General features: G+C 46.0%; 1 protein-coding gene across 4 annotated transcripts in view; it reads left to right on the forward strand.

Moving 5' to 3' along the window:
* KDM4C (lysine demethylase 4C) overlaps window positions 1-19,206 on the forward strand; it is a 383,363-nt gene that overhangs the window by 355,070 nt on the left and 9,087 nt on the right. For all 4 annotated transcript variants that reach the window (XM_061629542.1, XM_061629531.1, XM_061629547.1 and 1 more), the window contains one exon: window positions 16,764-16,883. In XM_061629542.1, coding sequence (XP_061485526.1) covers window positions 16,764-16,883 — 120 coding nt within the window. The remainder of the gene's footprint in view (window positions 1-16,763; window positions 16,884-19,206) is intronic.

The following is a 19,206-nucleotide window of genomic DNA, read 5'->3' on the forward strand; positions in this document are numbered from 1 at the left end:
AAGGGCACGTCGTTCAGAGAACCCCGCAGAACCGTCGTGACCACAGACGCCAGCCTCATAGGTTGGGGAGCCCACTGCAACTCCCAGTACGTTCAGGGGGTTTGGCCCAACGCAGAGCAATCTCGAAGCATCAACTGGCTGGAACTAAAGGCTGTCCACTTGGCTCTATGTCATTTTCAGTCTCTGTTCCCTTTGCATCATGTGCTCATTCGAACAGACAACACGTGTGTAAAATCACATTTGAACAGACAGGGGGGCACCAGGTCTCGTCCTCTGCAGGACTTAGCCTCCCTCATCTTTGTCTGGGCAGAACAACATCTACAATCCCTGAAAGCAGAGCACCTCAGAGGGATTTGGAATGTGACAGCAGACTGGCTCAGCAGACAACAGGTCTTCCCGGGAGAATGGAAACTTCATCCAGCCATTTTCCATCGTCTCCAGTGTCGGTTCGGCGCCCTCTCAGTCGACCTGTTTGCTTCCAGTCACAATTGCCAGCTTCCAAGGTACTTTGCTCGATACCTGGACTCAACAGCAGAAGCAGTGGATGCTCTGACAACACCGTGGCCAGACGGTCTATTGTACGCCTTTCTTCCCATACCATTGTTAGCCAAAACCTTGAGGAAGGCGCGAACCGAAAGGGCACAGCTGGTTCTGATAGCACCATTTTGGCCACGCCGACCGTGGTTCTCAGATCTTCTGCCAATGTCAATGATGGATCCTTGGACACTTCCAGTAACGCCAGACCTCCTATCCCAGGGCCCAGTACTGCACCAGGACCCTACTTGGCTCAATCTAACAGCGTGGCGTTTGAATGGAGACACTTGAGGTCAGCTGGACTGTCTGACGCTGTGATTGATATTATTTTGGCCTTGAGAAGACCATCTACCACTCGCATTTATCAACATACCTGGGTGGCTTTCTCCAAGTGGTGTCAGTCCCACCACCACGATCCATCCCAGGCCAATGTGCACCAGGTGCTCCAATTTCTCCATAGTGGCTTTATGATGGGACTTCGACCCAACACTCTACGTCGACATGCGTCTACTCTGTCATCCATTCTCTCAGTGTCCTCTCCTGGAGATCATATTTCCTCACATCCGTTCATCAAACGTTTTTTGAGGGGAGTCGCCCTACGTTCTCCGGCTGTTGTCCATCGGTTCCCCTCATGGAGTTTGCCGAAAGTCCTGCAGGCTTTGCAACGCCCTCCGTTTGAACCCATCAGGACTGTGCCCCTACGCATACTGTCCTTCAAGGTCCTGTTTCTGATTGCAATCACATCTGCCAGACGTGTTTCGGAGTTGGGCGCATTGTCTTCTGCTAGACACCTCTGCGTCTTCCATAAGGACTCTGTTGTGCTGAAGACTGACCCTTCCTTTCGTCCCAAGGTCGATTCAGTTTTTCATTGCAACCAGGACATTGTGTTGCCTTCCTTTTGCCCGGATCCTACCCATCCTCTTGAAAAGGCTTGGCATTCGTTAGATGTCCGGAGGGCTCTCAAGACCTACCTGTCTAGGACCCAAGAGATTCGACGAACGGAGTCTCTGTTTGTATCCTTTCATCCAGGGTCTATGGGGCTTAAAGTATCCAATCCTACCTTATCCCGTTGGTTAAGGGCATGCATTACCTTAGCATATGAGTCCCTGAAGCTGCCAGTTCCTGCTAGTATAACAGCTCATTCTACTAGGTCAGCTGCCACTTCGGCTGCTTTTGCTACTAATGCTCCTGTTGCCGATATTTGTAGGGCCGCAGTCTGGTCTTCCCCACACTCGTTTATAAGACATTATAAAATTGATCGTTATGCCTCTGCTGATGCTTCTTTTGGCAGACGAGTGTTGCAACAGGTTCTTAATGAGTATTAACATGTGGGTGGTCCCTCCCTATATGGGTTGCTTTGGTACATCCCACAGTGATGGCCCACTTCCTATGGAAAATGTACCATTGGTCTCACCTGAAAGGTGATTTTCATAGGAAGGGGCCATCACGACCCTCCCAGTTGGAGGATAACTAGCGATTTTATCAATGGGTTACATGTTATTGTTTCCATATTATATTTAAATGTAAGAGTGAAGTCAAGACTTTTAGTTCTGTTATGTTATGAAGTTATGTTAGAGTCATGTTGTTATGCATGTGACTATTATGTTATTTTCCTGGCGGGCCTGTTGGCCTTGTTCTTGTATTTTTAGATATCTCTTTTAGACTCGCTACGAATGAACTGGAGAGTGGGAGGGGCATGACGTCCCTAGTCTTGACTTCAAAAACATTCTTGCCTTCGCACGATAGGTGGAACTATTTCCCACAGTGATGGCCCCTTCCTATGAAAATCACCTTTCAGGTGAGACCAATGGTACATTTTTAATCTCAAGCCCTCCTTTTTTGTTTTTAAGAGCCAATGGTACAAAACAAACTGAACAGCTGTGGCTTCCAATACATAATTCACTTACAGTTTTGTCAGAAATGGAAAGGGATGGGAGTATACTTTTGCATGCATTACATATCCATGATAAACCATTTTAGCAATGGCCATATTAGGTGTCACTGGTCTACACTTTGGTCAACTTTACATACTTTCTCAGCTCTGAAGAGTCTCTAACAATTTTCCTTGCAGAGTCATTATCCCACTATAAATTATACATGCACAAGAGTGCATGTCTACTATAGCTGATGCGAAAAACTGCATTCTACCATGTTAAACTGTAATTACCCCCCATGCCCTTCTCATGGTTCACATAAGGAAAATTGACAACGGAAAGGCAGAAACCTTATTCCGTTCTGCTCAGAAACACTTCCTTGCCAGTTTTCATGGTGATATTCAAAAAACTCATGGAGAGTACACAGATTAAAGTAAAAAAAGTGGACTAAAAAAACCCTGGAAGTGGTTTGAACTTTTTTCCAGGTGTTCTCATGAATTTCCCCCCTCACATTTTAAAAAAGAGATGGAAACTACAGCACTTGTAGTTTCATTTGATAGCCCCATCATGTGAGGTGGGGCTTTTTGTGTTTTTAAGTTTAAAAAACCCAGTGGTTGATTTTTAATTAATATTTAAAAATTAACATTATGGACAATAACTATGTACCACATGTGCAGAGAGAACTAGCTCCCTCTCCCTGTTCTACCAGCGTTCTGAAAGGAGAAGCAAAATGGCCTCAGGGAATAAAAGGTTTTCAAACTTCTGAGTTTTTTTACAGTTTGTCAGGAGGTAGGCTACTGTGTATTCTGCAGCCAATAAAGTTTCCAGAGAGTTATCAATGGCAGTTCAACATAGCTTGCCTGAGCCATTTTGCCTGAATAATAAAAGTCATGGCTGGTAGTTGCAGAGCTTGGAAGTAACTCGTTAGAAATGAGTTACTTGTAATTCGTTACTATTTTGCATAATGAGTGGGTAACTTCGTTACATTTTGTATGTAACAGAACGAGTGGTAATTTCATTACTTTTGAGCTGCAAATGTAACTTTTTTGCATTACATTTGGACGTTACTGGGGGGGAAGCAGGGGAAATGTTATCACAGTTGAATCAAATGAGGTATCCAGAACACAGTCTTGTCCTGATTTTTTGGATGAATTTCAGTTGGTACAGCTTGAGGACGTTGACAAGGTGCTTGCAACCACTTCTGTATTGGATCCTTGCCGTTCTTGGCTAATAAAAGCTAGCAGGGATGGAACAGCCGGCTGGGCCAGGGAAGTGATTAATGCCTCATTGCGAGAGGGAGTGGTCCCTGACTGCCTAAAAGAGGCAGTAGTGAGACCACTTCTGAAGAAATGTTCCCTGGATCCAGAAAATTTTAATAACTATAGGCCGGCAGCAAATGTTCCATTCCTGGGCAACGTCCTGGAACGAGTGGTTGCGGACCAGCTCCAGACACTCTTGGATGAGACCGATTATCTGGATCCATTTCAATCGGGTTTCAGGCCTGGGTTTGGCACAGAGACAGCCTTGGTCGCCCTGTATGATGACCTTTTACGGGAGAAAGACGGGGAGTGTAACTCTGTTGATTCTCCTTGACTCATCAGCAGCCTTTGATACCATCGACCATGGTATCCTTCTGGGGAGACTTGCTGATTTGGGAGTTGGAGGTACTGCTTGGCAGTGGTTCTGCTCCTACTTAGTGGGTCGTCTCCAGAGGGTAGTGCATGGGGAGTATTGCTCGGCACCCTGGGCTCTTCAGTATGGAGTTCCGCAGGGGTCAGTTCTATCCCCCATGCTTTTTAACATCTACATGAAGCCACTGGGTGCGGTCATCAGGAGTTTTGGAGTGCGTTGTCACCAGTATGCTGATGACACGCAACTCTACTTCTCTTTTTCAGGTGAGGCTGTCAATGTGCTGAACCGGTGCCTGGTCGCGACAATGGACTGGATGAGAGCTAATAAACTGAAGCTCAATCCAGACAAGACTGAAATGCTGTTAGTGGGTGGTTCTTCTGACCAGATGGTGGATGTTTATCCTGTCCTGGATGGGGTTGCACTCCCCCTGAAGGAGCAGGTTCATAGTTTGGGTATCCTTTTAGATCCATCTCTGTCACTGGAGGCTCAGGTAGCCTCGGTGGCACGGAACGCTTTCTACCAACTTCGGTTGGTGGCCCAGCTGCGCCCCTATCTGGACAGAGACAACCTCGCTTCAGTTGTTCATGCTCTGGTAACCTCTAAATTAGATTACTGTAATTCGCTCTACGTGGGGCTGCCTTTGAAGACGGTTCGGAAACTGCAGCTCGTGCAAAATGCAGTGGCCAGAGTGTTAACAGGGACCAGGCGGTCCGAACATATAACACCGATTCTGGCCCGCTTGCACTGGCTGCCTATATGTTTCCGGGCTCGATTCAAGGTGCTGGTTTTAACCTATAAAGCCTTACACGGCTTGGGACCACAAAACCTGTTGGAACACCTCTCCCGATATGAACCTACCCGTACACTTCGTTCAACATCGAAGGCCCTCCTCCGGGTGCCTACTCAGAGGGAAGCTCGGAGGATGGCAACAAGAAAAAGGGCCTTCTCAGTGGTGGCCCCCGAACTGTGGAACAATCTCCCTGTTGAGGTACGCCTGGCGCCAACATTACTATCTTTTCAGCGCCAGGTTAAAACCTTCCTCTTCTCCCAGGCATTTTAACATTTTAATTCAGCATTGCTAGTATTTTCGTAGTTTAATATGTTTAAATAGTTTTCTTTGTGCTTATTGTATATTGATGTTTTACTGTTGTGAACCGCCCAGAGAGCTTCGGCTATGGGGTGGTATAGAAATTTAATAAATAAAATAAATAAATATAAATCATCTGCTGCTGTGATTGGTGGAATGGTGGAGGAAAGACATGTGCCTCAAACTGGGCTTCTGCGCAGTGTAGCTCTTCCCTTGTGCTCTATGTTAGGAGGCACGAGGGAGGAAGTGGAGAGCCAGACAGTGCTGGAGGGCAAGGAGGAACAGAAGGCAGAAGCAGCAGAATGGAGGTGAAGAGCTGTGGAGATGAGTGTATGTGTTACCCTTTCCGGCCTACTCGTCCTGCCCCCCCGCTTGTCCTGCCTCCCTCAGCCTGCTCGCCCACCCCCTCTGCTTGTCCTGGTGCCCCCTGCTTGTCCTCGCATCTCCTCCCCTTGTCCTTGCACCCCCTCTGCTTGTCCTTGCACCCCCTCTGCACCCCCTCTGCTTGTCCTTGCACCCCCTCTGCTTGTCCTTGCACCCCCTCTGCTTGTCCTTGCACCCCCTCTGCTTGTCCTTGCACCCCCTCTGCTTGGCCTTGCACCCCCTCTGCTTGGCCTTGCACCCCCTCTGCTTGGCCTTGCACCCCCTCTGCTTGTCCTTGCACCCCCTCTGCACCCCCTCTGCTTGTCCTTGCACCCCCTCTGCACCCCCTCTGCTTGTCCTTGCACCCCCTCTGCACCCCCTCTGCTTGTCCTTGCACCCCCTCTGCACCCCCTCTGCTTGTCCTTGCACCCCCTCTGCACCCCCTCTGCTTGTCCTTGCACCCCCTCTGCACCCCCTCTGCTCATCCTTGCACCCCCTCTGCACCCCCTCTGCTCGTCCTTGCACCCCCTCTGCACCCCCTCTGCTTGTCCTTGCACCCCCTCTGCACCCCCTCCGCTTGTCCTTGCACCCCCTCTGCTTGTCCTTGCACCCCCTCTGCATCCCCTCCGCTTGTCCTTGCACCCCCTCTGCATCCCCTCCGCTTGTCCTTGCACCCCCTCTGCATCTCCTCCGCTTGTCCTTGCACCCCCTCTGCATCCCCTCCGCTTGTCCTTGCACCCCCTCTGCATCCCCTCCGCTTGTCCTTGCACCCCCTCTGCATCCCCTCCGCTTGTCCTTGCACCCCCTCTGCATCCCCTCCGCTTGTCCTTGCACCCCCTCTGCATCCCCTCCGCTTGTCCTTGCACCCCCTCTGCATCCCCTCCGCTTGTCCTTGCACCCCCTCTGCATCCCCTCCGCTTGTCCTTGCACCCCCTCTGCATCCCCTCCGCTTGTCCTTGCACCCCCTCTGCATCCCCTCCGCTTGTCCTTGCACCCCCTCTGCATCCCCTCCGCTTGTCCTTGCACCCCCTCTGCATCCCCTCCGCTTGTCCTTGCACCCCCTCTGCATCCCCTCCGCTTGTCCTTGCACCCCCTCTGCATCCCCTCCGCTTGTCCTTGCACCCCCTCTGCTTGTCCTTGCACCCCCTCTGCATCCCCTCCGCTTGTCCTTGCACCCCCTCTGCATCCCCTCCGCTTGTCCTTGCACCCCCTCTGCATCCCCTCCGCTTGTCCTTGCACCCCCTCTGCATCCCCTCCGCTTGTCCTTGCACCCCCTCTGCATCCCCTCCGCTTGTCCTTGCACCCCCTCTGCATCCCCTCCGCTTGTCCTTGCACCCCCTCTGCATCCCCTCCGCTTGTCCTTGCACCCCCTCTGCATCCCCTCCGCTTGTCCTTGCACCCCCTCTGCATCCCCTCCGCTTGTCCTTGCACCCCCTCTGCATCCCCTCCGCTTGTCCTTGCACCCCCTCTGCATCCCCTCCGCTTGTCCTTGCACCCCCTCTGCATCCCCTCCGCTTGTCCTTGCACCCCCTCTGCATCCCCTCCGCTTGTCCTTGCACCCCCTCTGCATCCCCTCCGCTTGTCCTTGCACCCCCTCTGCATCCCCTCCGCTTGTCCTTGCACCCCCTCTGCATCCCCTCCGCTTGTCCTTGCACCCCCTCTGCATCCCCTCCGCTTGTCCTTGCACCCCCTCTGCATCCCCTCCGCTTGTCCTTGCACCCCCTCTGCATCCCCTCCGCTTGTCCTTGCACCCCCTCTGCATCCCCTCCGCTTGTCCTTGCACCCCCTCCGCTTGTCCTTGCACCCCCTCTGCACCCCCTCTGCTTGTCCTTGCACCCCCTCCGCTTGTCCTTGCACCCCCTCCGCTTGTCCTTGCACCCCCTCTGCACCCCCTCCGCTTGTCCTTGCATCCCCTCCGCTTGTCCTTGCACCCCCTTCCGCTTGTCCTTGCACCCCCTCCGCTTGTCCTTGCACCCCCTCTGCTTGTCCTTGCACCCCCTCCGCTTGTCCTTGCACCCCCTCTGCACCCCCTCCGCTTGTCCTTGCACCCCCTCTGCATCCCCTCTGCTTGTCCTTGCACCCCCTCTGCACCCCCTCTGCACCCCCTCTGCTTGTCCTTGCACCCCCTCTGCACCTCCTCTGCTTGTCCTTGCACCCCCTCTGCATCCCCTCCGCTTGTCCTTGCACCCCCTCTGCATCCCCTCCGCTTGTCCTTGCACCCCCTCTGCACCCCCTCCACTTGTCCTTGCACCCCCTCTGCACCCCCTCCGCTCATCCTTGCACCCCCTCTGCACTCCCTCCGCTCATCCTTGCACCCCCTCTGCACTCCCTCCGCTCGTCCTTGCACCCCCTCTGCACCCCCTCCGCTCGTCCTTGCACCCCCTCTGCACCCCCTCTGCACCCCCTCCGCTCGTCCTTGCACCCCCTCTGCACCCCCTCCGCTCGTCCTTGCACCCCCTCTGCACCCCCTCCGCTCGTCCTTGCACCCCCTCCGCTCGTCCTTGCACCCCCTCTGCACCCCCTCCGCTCGTCCTTGCACCCCCTCCGCTCGTCCTTGCACCCCCTCCGCTCGTCCTTGCACCCCCTCTGCACCCCCTCTGCACCCCCTCCACTCATCCTTGCACCCCCTCTGCACCCCCTCTGCACCCCCTCCACTCATCCTTGCACTCCCTCTGCACCCCCTCCACTCATCCTTGCACCCCCTCCGCTCGTCCTTGCACCCCCTCCGCACCCCCTCCACTCATCCTTGCACCCCCTCCGCACCCCCTCCGCTCGTCCTTGCACCCCCTCTGCACCGCCTCCGCTCGTCCTTGCACCCCCTCTGCACCGCCTCCGCTCGTCCTTGCACCCCCTCTGCTCGTCCTTGCACCCCCTCTGCATCCCCTCCGCTCGTCCTTGCACCCCCTCTGCATCCCCTCCACTTGTCCTTGCACCCCCTCTGCTCGTCTTGGCGCCCCTGCTCGTGCCTGTCCCCCTGTGCCTGTCCCCCCTTGCGCCTGCCGCAAGGTTGCAGGAGCATCCCAGCGGCTTGAGATCCTGTACCTCTCTCTGTGTGTCTCTGGTGGCCAAGGTGCCGGATCCCCTGAAAAATAATTCCTCTTCACACAGTACTTGCACCTGACGTGGCTGCTGTCTCCCCCTCATGCCCGCTGCGAGGTTGCAGGAGCATCCTACTGCCACCGCCGCTCATCCCCCCCCCCCGTTTTACCTGAGAAGTTTTCTCACGTGGCTCTCCCTCTCTCTGGAATATTGTTGGAGTTTTGAGTCTGTTTTTAGTTTTTTGTCAGTCTGTTTTATTCCCATCTGTTAATGGTCAGCTTGCTGTGTTAGATAAGCAGTCCAGTCCAGATTAGATGTGAGCCAACAGGAAAAGAAGGGGGCGAGGCTCAAACAGGAAAGGATTATCTGGAATCCGTTGGGACAAGAGCAGTAAAATGTTTTGTTTCTGAAGTGAAAATTGGGAACTGGTAAGAGACTAGGAGGTAGGTGCAGTCTTACACTTCTGTTTGTGTGTTTTGCTTCAGTTATGTGCCTCTCATAGAGCGACTCTCACTAGGCAGCAAGAGATGACTACCCCAAGCAACTAATTTGGGGCACCATGCAACAAATTATTAGCTATTTTAATTTTGGTTGTTGTATATTTACTGTCAGGAAGAGGTACTTTTGAGATTTTCTGCCTCAAATGCCAACATAACTTTTCAAGCTATGGTACTATGACCTTGACTTGGGGGCAAGGCACCATTTGCTGTTCTGCTTCAAGTAGCAAAATGTCTTGGGCTGCGCCTGCTTTCAGTCATTTCATATACTGGACAACTAACATGGCTTTTTGGTGAAGGGCAAGAGAGAATAAGACTATTATCTCAAAAACAGTTGTGCTTGAGGAAAAGATGGCAAACATATGTAGAACTGAACTTTTCTGCAATAATATAGACATTTGCATGGGGTATTTTTTTCTACTCATGGAATATTAAATCTTTAAGTCCTAAATCCTTTGTTATCCCCTCCCCCTTGTGCACACCCTTTACGCTGTCTTTCTCCCTATGTATGTAGGTCAAAATGACCACTGGTGTAGTTTGGGAATTAACAGAATGAGAGCTGAATTACAACTCAAAAAAGAACTTCCCTGCTGGTGTCTGCTACTGATGTGGGGGGCATTTTGTTAGGGAGAAGTGATGAGAGGGGGTAATTTGCTGCTGAAACTTTTTATCTGCAACCCCTTCCCTGGCCACTTTCCCCTAGCTGATGGAGGTCAATAAGAAAAAATATGGGGCATTGCACTGGTAAAGTGGCAGGCATGGAAAACAGCCCCTTCCATCTATCTCCTGCTTCACCTCCCCAAATGCACCCCAGCAAATGCTTTGCACATTGACAGCACACATTTAGTTGGTTTTCTGGTGTTTGCTGCTGAAAGTGTAGTTCCATGCTGGGTGCAGCTGGGACATTCTGAGTTCATATCTTACCAAAGCCATGAACTCGCTGGATTACCTTTTGGCCACACCCACGCCAAACATTTATGCCACTTTAAACAGTCATGACTTCCCCCAAAGAATCCTGGCAAGTGTAGTTTGTGACAGGTGCTGAGTGTTATTAGGAGACTCCTCCCGACAGAGCTCCAATGTCCAGAGTGGTTTAACAGTCAGCCCCTCTTCTCAGACAATTCTGTGACTGGAGTTCTGTGAGGGGAATTGGGGTCTCCTAACAACTCTCAGGACCCTTCACAAATTACACTTGCCAGGATTCTGGGAAATCATGACTGTTTAAAGTGGAATAAATGTCTGGTGTGGATGTAGCCTTAGTGAGTCATTTTTCTTTCCAGCATGCCCATCAATCATATGGACATTAAAAAAATCTGGACTATTATAAAAGTTAGAATTTTATTTGAAACACCTTTCAACACTCAAAAAAGGACTGTCAGTCATTAGAGCAGTATGACAATGGAACCAATTACCTAGGGAAGTGGTGGGCTCTCCAACATTGGAAGCATTCAAGAGGCAGCTGGACAGCCACCTGTCAGGTGTGCTTTAACCTGGATTCCTGCATTGAGCAGGGGTGTGGACTTGATGACCTTATAGGTTCCTTCCAACTCTCCTGTTCTATAATTTTCTGTTAGCTGAGACATCTCTCTCTCTCTCTGTCTCTCTCTCTCTCTCTCTCACTCACTCACTCTCTCTCACTCTCACTCTCACTCTCTCACTCACTCACAGAGCCACTGAGCATTCCGTAACAGAGCATGCTCAGTACTCATTTGGGCTGTTTTGGGAGTCATCCCCTTTCTGTTTTCTCTCCCACTTTTTTGTATTCTGCAACACTTGGGGTTCCCTCTTGCCCACTAATACTCCTTATTATGTGTGGTATGGATGGTGATACCATGGCTACATAAGCAACAACACTTCCAGCCTGAGCTTCAGAAATAGAGGGAATGACACTCTGACCAGTTTAAGTGGTTAGTGTTTAAATCTGATTGGAAACTGTATTCTGTTCAATTTGATACAAGGTGGCTATTAAGCATGACCTAAAAGCTGCAATTCCAAGCATACTTACTTGGAAATAATTCCCATAGCAGTCAATAGGATTTACTTCTGGGAGTATAGAATCAATCCGTAAGAGTCTCCCAGTAGACACCATACATGTAAGCACATGGCTTTTCCCTAAGAATCTTGGGGACAATTCCCAGCACCCGTAACAAACTACAGTTCCCAGGATTCTTTTTTGGGGTGGTGGAGGAAATGTGCTTTAAATCTATCATGTGTATGCAACTTTGGTGAGATAATAGCTGAAGGTAATCAGCCCAAAATGATAACAAATATCAATAGGCATTCCCAAAAGACATTCAAACAGTGGGTAAAAAAAAAGTGAGAATTACAGAGACAAACAAAGAATGCAGTTAAGCAATAAAGTAATCCAAGAGAGAGGAGACAACTTTGTCTCTGCTCTCTCCCTCCTGAGCCATGAGGGCAACTCCCAAACCTGAGTGTTGCGCCTCCAAGTTAGTTAGTTAGTTAGTTAGAACTAGGTATGCCTTTCCTATCTACTATGTATTTCTATAAATAAAATAGCTTTTCTTATTTTACTAAGTCTTAAGTCTCAGTGGTCTCAGTGCAGGGTAAAAGCCTGCCACTTAGGTAAACGCACACATTGGCGCACACACATCTCAGACTGTTGACAATCTCTGGTAATATCTATACAAATTTACATAACATGCATCACCTGAACTCACATGATCTAGAGTTACCTTAGATCTTGCAACATTTGCAATTGAGAAGCAATAGGGTTTTATATTAGTTCTGATTGTCTATTGGGCTATCTTAGGGTATGTGTTTTTTGCCTTTTCTATAGCAAAAACTCCAACTTCAGTGGAATTTATGTGATGTGTTCTAATCATTTGAATTTGGCTAATGAATGCTTAATTCTTTCATCAGAACTTTAGCAGTAGTACTAAAATACTAATAAAAAAGAAAAGGGAAAGATAAAAAATACTTTACATACATCATTCAGCTGTATTGCTAATTATAGATATAGATATAAAGGATAAACGGCATTTTGTCAAAAGTATTTTTGTCTACATTTTATACCTCCTCCTTGGTTTTCCAAGCTTGACATAGAATGCTTTTCATACAGAATTAATTTGAAATGCTGCATTATCATAATCATCATCTTCAAAATAAAAAATAAATGTACTGCCTTCAAGTTGATTCCGACTTATGGTGACCCTATGAATAGGGTTTTCATGAGAGGCAGTGACTGGCCCAAGGTCACCCAGTGAGCTTCATGGCTATGTGGGGATTTGAACCCTTCTACTACCCCCTATGTGTGTGTGTTTAGTTTTCATATTGTTTTAGGCTACTTAGATGTGCAGCAGCCAAGGCCAGCACCTTGTAGGCTTTTTTTAAAAAAGTAACTGAAATTAGCGATTACTTTTGAGTAAAAGTAAAGCAATCAGTTACTTTCAGAGCAATTGTAATTGTAACTGTAATTACTACTTTTTGGTCAAGTAATTGTAACTGTAATTTATTACTTTTTAAAAGTAATCTTCCAAGCTCTGGGTAGTTGCTAGACTCAGTCAAATAGAAAAGATTGCAATCTTTGTAAAAATAAGATAGCAAAAAGTACCCTGGTCACTTTCACAACCTTTCCATCTAAACTTTAGAGACCATGGAAAGCTGTTGTGTATTCCTATCCTCCCTCTCTTTGCAATCACAGAGTCTCGTTACATCATAACCATTCACCCTCTGTTGCATCACCTATATCCAGTCCCTCACCATGGCCAACGGCTAGGTGACTCACTACCAAGACTGCCTAGAATGTTTGTCTATTGCCTCAAATGCCATATTTTATCATATCAATGACAGAAAAGCTTTTCTTCAGCATCTTATTCTCTCCATCTCATAATCAGTACAAAAAAACACTGTTATATTTACCACCATATTACCTGGATAGGTACATGTTTTTGTGTATGTATTTTTTTGATGGCCAGGATGCCCCACACACGCACACACATTTCCCTACTAATCAGCAATACATGCTGGTAGATCAGCCTCACTAGAATGACAAACACTAGGTAGCTCTCTTGCAAAGTAACATGTCAACCTTCCCATCTATTTCAAAGCCCCACTGTAGCAGAGCAGTTTGTAGAAATGAGCTTACCAATCAACTGCAGAAAAGAGTTCTAATCTTATCAAAATGGGAATTGATTTTCTTCATCTTGATATAAGGAGCTTCACAGCATGCACATCCAATAGTATCAGTGGGATGGAAAGAACAGCTGTTCAGGCAAGATTATTAGTCTGGGAAACCTGTGGCAGCATCCATATACATGACAATATTGTCATTGACGCCTAGAATCCTTCTTGCCCAAGTAAGTCATGCACTCATTTTGCCTTGGTTGAATCTACCACCAGAGGGAGCGAGGTTTACAACACATACACACACATATACACATAGAATACTGGCTGATTACAAAAGCTTTGAGAACCATTAACACTGTGTGTCTGAAAGCTGTTCTCCAGCAGTTTGAATAAAGCTAGGGGTGGCATTTTCCCCATTGAGATTGAGATCGTATTCTGGCAACACTTATATATCATCATGCAGCACTTAAATTTAAATATTTTGCTTCTCTCCTGTTTCATTACCCTCTTGTGAGTGTGAGTCTTCACTTTGTATTAGAAGAATAGAGAATAAAATAAATTTAAAATAAAATTTATAACAATACTTTAGTGACAATGGTCTTCCTATGTTTTAACTGGGAAAGGCATTCTTAATTCTTCATAGATTGCCAACAACTTACCAGGGACACATCTGTGCTATTATTTCCTTCTAATATTCATAGGTTTTTTTTAGGGTTTTTGTTTTTTGTCTTGTCTTTTAATTTCTACAAATGAAAGCTGATATACTATATACATAGAGATTTCATGCTGTATTTTTCTATATAATACTTGTATTCACTTCCCAACTGAAGTGAGAGTGGGTCAGATTGTATATATTTCATTAAATATGAAATGGCTCTCCGGGGAAACAAATCTCCTACTTAGAATCATGGTGTATGCTGATCTGCATAACAGTTTACACTATTATGCAATTTGCCTGGAGAACAGAGGAATAATTGCACGCTTAAGGCCAAAATGCAGTTTTATTAGGTAAATAGAGAAGACTGCATATGAGTTGGTAACCTATGCGGATGGACACACAGCTACATGGGAAGCTGTTGATTTGTGGTATCCCTCACATTCTACCTGCTGGGAAGGTATATGGTCACAAGTTATACATCACACATTGTTTGTTTGCTTGCTTGCTTGCTTGTTCATACTTATTGGTATTTACTGCTCTCACATAAAATACCTGGGCGGTGTACAACAATATAAAAACATAAAAATATAAAAAATTAAAAGCAATGCAGAGCAATTATTAAAATAACTTGCTAGTGGCTACTCAAGAAAATGGTAAACAACTGCATAGGCTTGTTGAAATGGTAATTTGCATGCCACAGTAAGTTACCTTTTGGTAAAAGGGAGTCTCTTTACCCAGTCTCTGTTTTTCATATTTTACAAAGATGATATTTGTGTTTTTTTTTTAAATCCAGGAACACAGGAAGCTGCCGTATACTGAGTCAGAACATTGGTCCATCTTGTTCAGTATTATCTCCAGGATTTTTAACAGAGGTTGCTCCCAGCCCTACCTGGAGATGCCGGGGATTGAACCTGGGACCTTCTGCATGCAAAGCAGATGCTCTATCACTGAGCCATGGCCCTTGCCCTAACACAATTTCCTAACTTTGTCAGTATAAGAGAGCCTAAAACTTTCACTTTCCCCACCCTCCAAGGTCTTGCTTTAGCTACTGAACATAAGAACCACATCAGCTGTGGAGACTTTTGCAGGCACTGAATATTAGGACTGTGGAACAGCATATCACAGTATTTTTCATTAATCCAGTTCTACAGTGGATACTGAAAGGCAATGTATTCACATATCAACCCATGTTATTTTGGGACCCAGAAGAGAGTGAGTTAGTTTTTATGCCTGCTGTTTCTGAAATAATTATGTTTCAAAAATATGTACTGTGAAGAGGGAGCAACTTCTTTTTTTTAAACACAGAGTAAACAGTGTTACTCCCAGGTCACCTCATGCCTTGTATACTTTGAAAATATATCTTTTTATTTTACGAGTCATCATCTACATTGCATCAGGGAAGCAAGCTCTCAATACTACTTGACGTAATTTGTTCTACATTGAAATTTCACTGCACAGAGAAATAGAGTACATAGGATTTGTTTTGTGTAATCATGTCATTACTAACAAGGGTTTTTTAAACAGAATTTTCAAACATTTGAAATCTTGCTGTTGAAATTCATGAGGGCGAAGCTGATGGATTCATTTCATCTTGCCTTCTCTTCATCCTTGCCTTCATGTCACCACCACATGGAAGCCAGTGTATATGGGAGTGAGCTTCCTTGACTCCATCACAACTGGGGTTAGGAAACAATGCATTGAGGAAAGGGTTGTTGTAGAGTGTCACTGTATTCAACCACATTCCAGCAAATTGAGGTTGCCCAATATTGTTGATTGGGAGATCTTGTGCAGTAAACCTACTTCCCTACAAGATTGGACTTCTTGTTATAAAGAAAATAACTGAAAAATGCATTGGAAAACGTGGGATACCACTTGCTTTGATGCAACATCATTTAATCTCATACAAACAAATCAGGATGAATGCTCAATAAACAGACTGTCTGGAAGCGCCTTAGGACTGTGGTCAGGGCATGCAGCCTTGCCTGGATGTTGGAGATACAGGAGATTTGAAATCCTTGCTCAGCTGTAAAGCTCACAGGGTGACTTTAGGCAGACTTGATTCTCCCCTGGTCTAATCTACTTCACATGGTTATTGTAAAGTTAAATTTAGAATATATTAAATCCCTCCACTCCAACACTCCAAAAGCATGAGAGGGAAAACTGTTTTAAAAAAGAGATATGGGGAACAGGAAGTATGAATATTCCACAGAAATAGAGCCCAATGACATATTTTAGCCTTGAAAAAGATAAAACACATTGACCTCTGGGTAATGAACAAATAGAGGGGGGAATCCTATAGTCTTACCCTTCTTTTGTGTTCTAAGCGGTGATGGAAGAGTGTTGGTAAAAAGCATGGCTCTTCTTTGTGATACATTTTCTCATATAATCACCAGAATCAGCTTGTGCTTTTTGAAACATAATGTTATGTTGGCCTTGCTCTCATGTACTGTTAGGAGTGCAGGCTTGGGGCACTCTTCATCTCATAGTAGGGACAGGGGAGAAATTTGATTCAGTTTGCATTTAAAGCTGAATCTATCAAATTCGCACTTTCCCAAACAATGTAAGAATCCACATGTAGTCATTTTTTGAAATTTGCAAATATCTGAATTTTGTGATGCAGTTCTACAACCAACCAATGTTTACAATAATACAAATATAAGAGGAACGTTTGCATCAAAATGAAATATATTAGTGAAAATAACATAGAAAAATGCATTATATTAGGAGAAATTGCTTGCAAAAATGTACATATTAGTCAAAACTACATACAGAAATGTTTATTAAGAGAAATTTGCACTAAAATGCTAATGTATTTTCATGAGGAGTTTTGTTTTTACAAAATTGCAAATTGCTGCAGAAATGTGGAGTACTGAATTTAAGATTGGGAAAATGAGAAATGAAGAGAAATGCGGCAGAGCCGTTTCCTGATAGTTCCAAATGTTAACTTCCTGCTTACTGACTGGATATATCTTTGTTTTGTTTTGAAACAGAGCAGAGACTGCCTGAAGCTAGGCCCACCTGCAGAGGGAGAAGTTGTTCAAGTGAAATGGCCAGATGGAAAACTTTATGGAGCCAAATATCTAGGAACCAACATAGCTTATATGTACAATGTAAGTTTGTTTTACTGATCTGTGTATTAGAAACCTTCATTCAGTTGTGGGATTTCCTCTCCCCACCCCCAGGTGCTCATTATATGCCTAGTGTTATGTTGGCAGTGCTAGATAGAAAGCTCTGTGACAGGGATAGCCAACTGACAGCCTCCAAGATGATTTTGTCCAGTTCATGTGGTTCTATCTGTGTATCTCCAGCTGAGACTGTTTCCTAGCTTCACTCTGCTTGGGCCTTTGACAGTCTTGCTTCAAATGGTTCAGAGGTGGGGGAATGACTTGGTTATGCAGAAAATGTCTAAGGTCAGTAAACCAGAGTCACTAATTCTACCCAATTCCGTGTCTGTAAAAGTAGAATGTGAACTCAGATCTCCAGCTGTTTGAACACAGTGTGCTCACTGGAATATTCAAAGCTAAGTGGTTTCAGACTTGCCAGCCTAGGGTAATGTTAATCATTCAGAATTCATAGGTATAATGTTGTTATGAGGTGACACATTTCTGTAAACTTCTGTCACACACACACAGACATGCGCGTGCACAGGTACACACACAATGGGAAGCCATATATTTTCATTTCATGGCCCTGTATCCTTGTGAACACTGATCATCTCAACTTCCATTTAGTATTTCCTGTCTAGTATGGTGTGCATCCTGTGCATTAGCTGAGCGTGCTGGAAGGAGGACTAGAATACTCAAATGCCAGACTGAAAAATCTGCAGCTGAGGCCCAACTTACAGCCTCTTTAGGTGTTCAAAAGAACAGGTGTGAGCTTAAAGTGGGGAAGAAGTTACATGCAAGCTATGCTTCCAGCATCTCTGTACATGCTAGCTCCTCTCCTCTTGCATATTTAGTTCAAAGGTCTCAATCGAAGGGAGATTCTAATAGCATTGAGTGGTTAGAATCTCCCTGCAAACCTTTGTGCTAAACATACCAAAGCTGGGAGAGGATCGGGCAAGGGACATGTGCATGGAAATGTTGGGACCAAAGCCCATGTGTGTGTCCCCTGCACAGCTTGGCCCTTGTGTGTTCTTTCAAATTCCTGAAGAAGACTAATGTGCTGCACAGATGTTGTTTGTAATGATAACTCAACAGATGTTTTGGGAGGAGCTGCTTCTGATGGTGACAATCAGGAGTTAATAGGCAACAAAATAAGGGCATTGGGATACTTAATCCATTTTCCCACCCACCATTTCCCACTCCAAATGATGAGGATGATCCTGTGTGTGTCTGTATCTGTGTATGGGGAAAGTCAGAGGAATCACGTGTCTAGTCCTCTGCAGGGGTAGGGTCCTGACAAGATTCTTCTCAGGTGAAATGTAATAGCAGAACATAGGGTATCATTGTTAATACAGCAACATGCATAAGAAAAAGGAGGGAGCTTTATAGCAGTGCTCTAGTCTTCACCTCTTCTTTAGTAATGGTGAAGACACAGGAGATGTCAGCTCTATTGAGCCTGCTGTAAGAAATTCTTGATTAGCTCACACTGGACACTTTCCGTAAAGGTTTTATAAATGTGGAAACTTAGCAGTAAATATTCATGCCACCAGCCAGGGCCAAGAAAAGAAGCAGCAGAAAAGGTAAAAGTAAAATAACAACCACCAATTCCTGTTTGTGTCAGTTGCATAGTCCTTGGATGGGGGAGGAGGAGGAAGGAAGTCTTGTCAGGATCAGCGTTTAGTTACAGCTCACAATGGGAGTATTCAGTCAAAGCTTATAGGCCAGAAGGCCAATTTAATGGTCTTTTCTCCATGGCTCCCATGTTCTTAAGATACCCTTCAACAACTGTAAATTAATAGTAGCTTGGAAGAGCTGCTCTTCAAGAGCATCATGAAATGTGAAATTTAGGCCAATTATCCTGGTCTGTTCTGGTGCCTGGCCTCTTACAGCTGGCCCACCCTAGTCATAAAATTGCAGCAGGTGGGGTCAATTCCTCACAGTGGTATTACTAGCCTTGCAATATGCTGTGGTAAAAACTTCTGAATTGTGTCATTCAGATTTGTATTTCATAGAAGAAATGCTATCAAGTATGAATACTTTAACAGATGGGAAATGAAAATAACTTGAAATGTTGGTGCAAAGTCATTTTAAGAGATATAAAATTAGATGATGTAAAATTAGCCATTGTTCTTAACAACTGTGGCCACTAAAAACAGTTATTCATGGTAAGCAGGCATGCCATATTATGAGTGAAATTATTTCCTGTTAGCAAGAGCAAGGTAAATAGACTGGTTAAGTGCCTTTTGTAAGGTCACACGAGAGCCATAATTACCCATTTCCTGGGACTGTGTGTCCTATCACCTAGCAATTAGATTATGCTAAAAAGAAG

The sequence above is a fragment of the Rhineura floridana genome, chromosome 1, assembly GCF_030035675.1.
Source record: "Rhineura floridana isolate rRhiFlo1 chromosome 1, rRhiFlo1.hap2, whole genome shotgun sequence".
Taxonomy (NCBI): domain Eukaryota; kingdom Metazoa; phylum Chordata; class Lepidosauria; order Squamata; family Rhineuridae; genus Rhineura; species Rhineura floridana.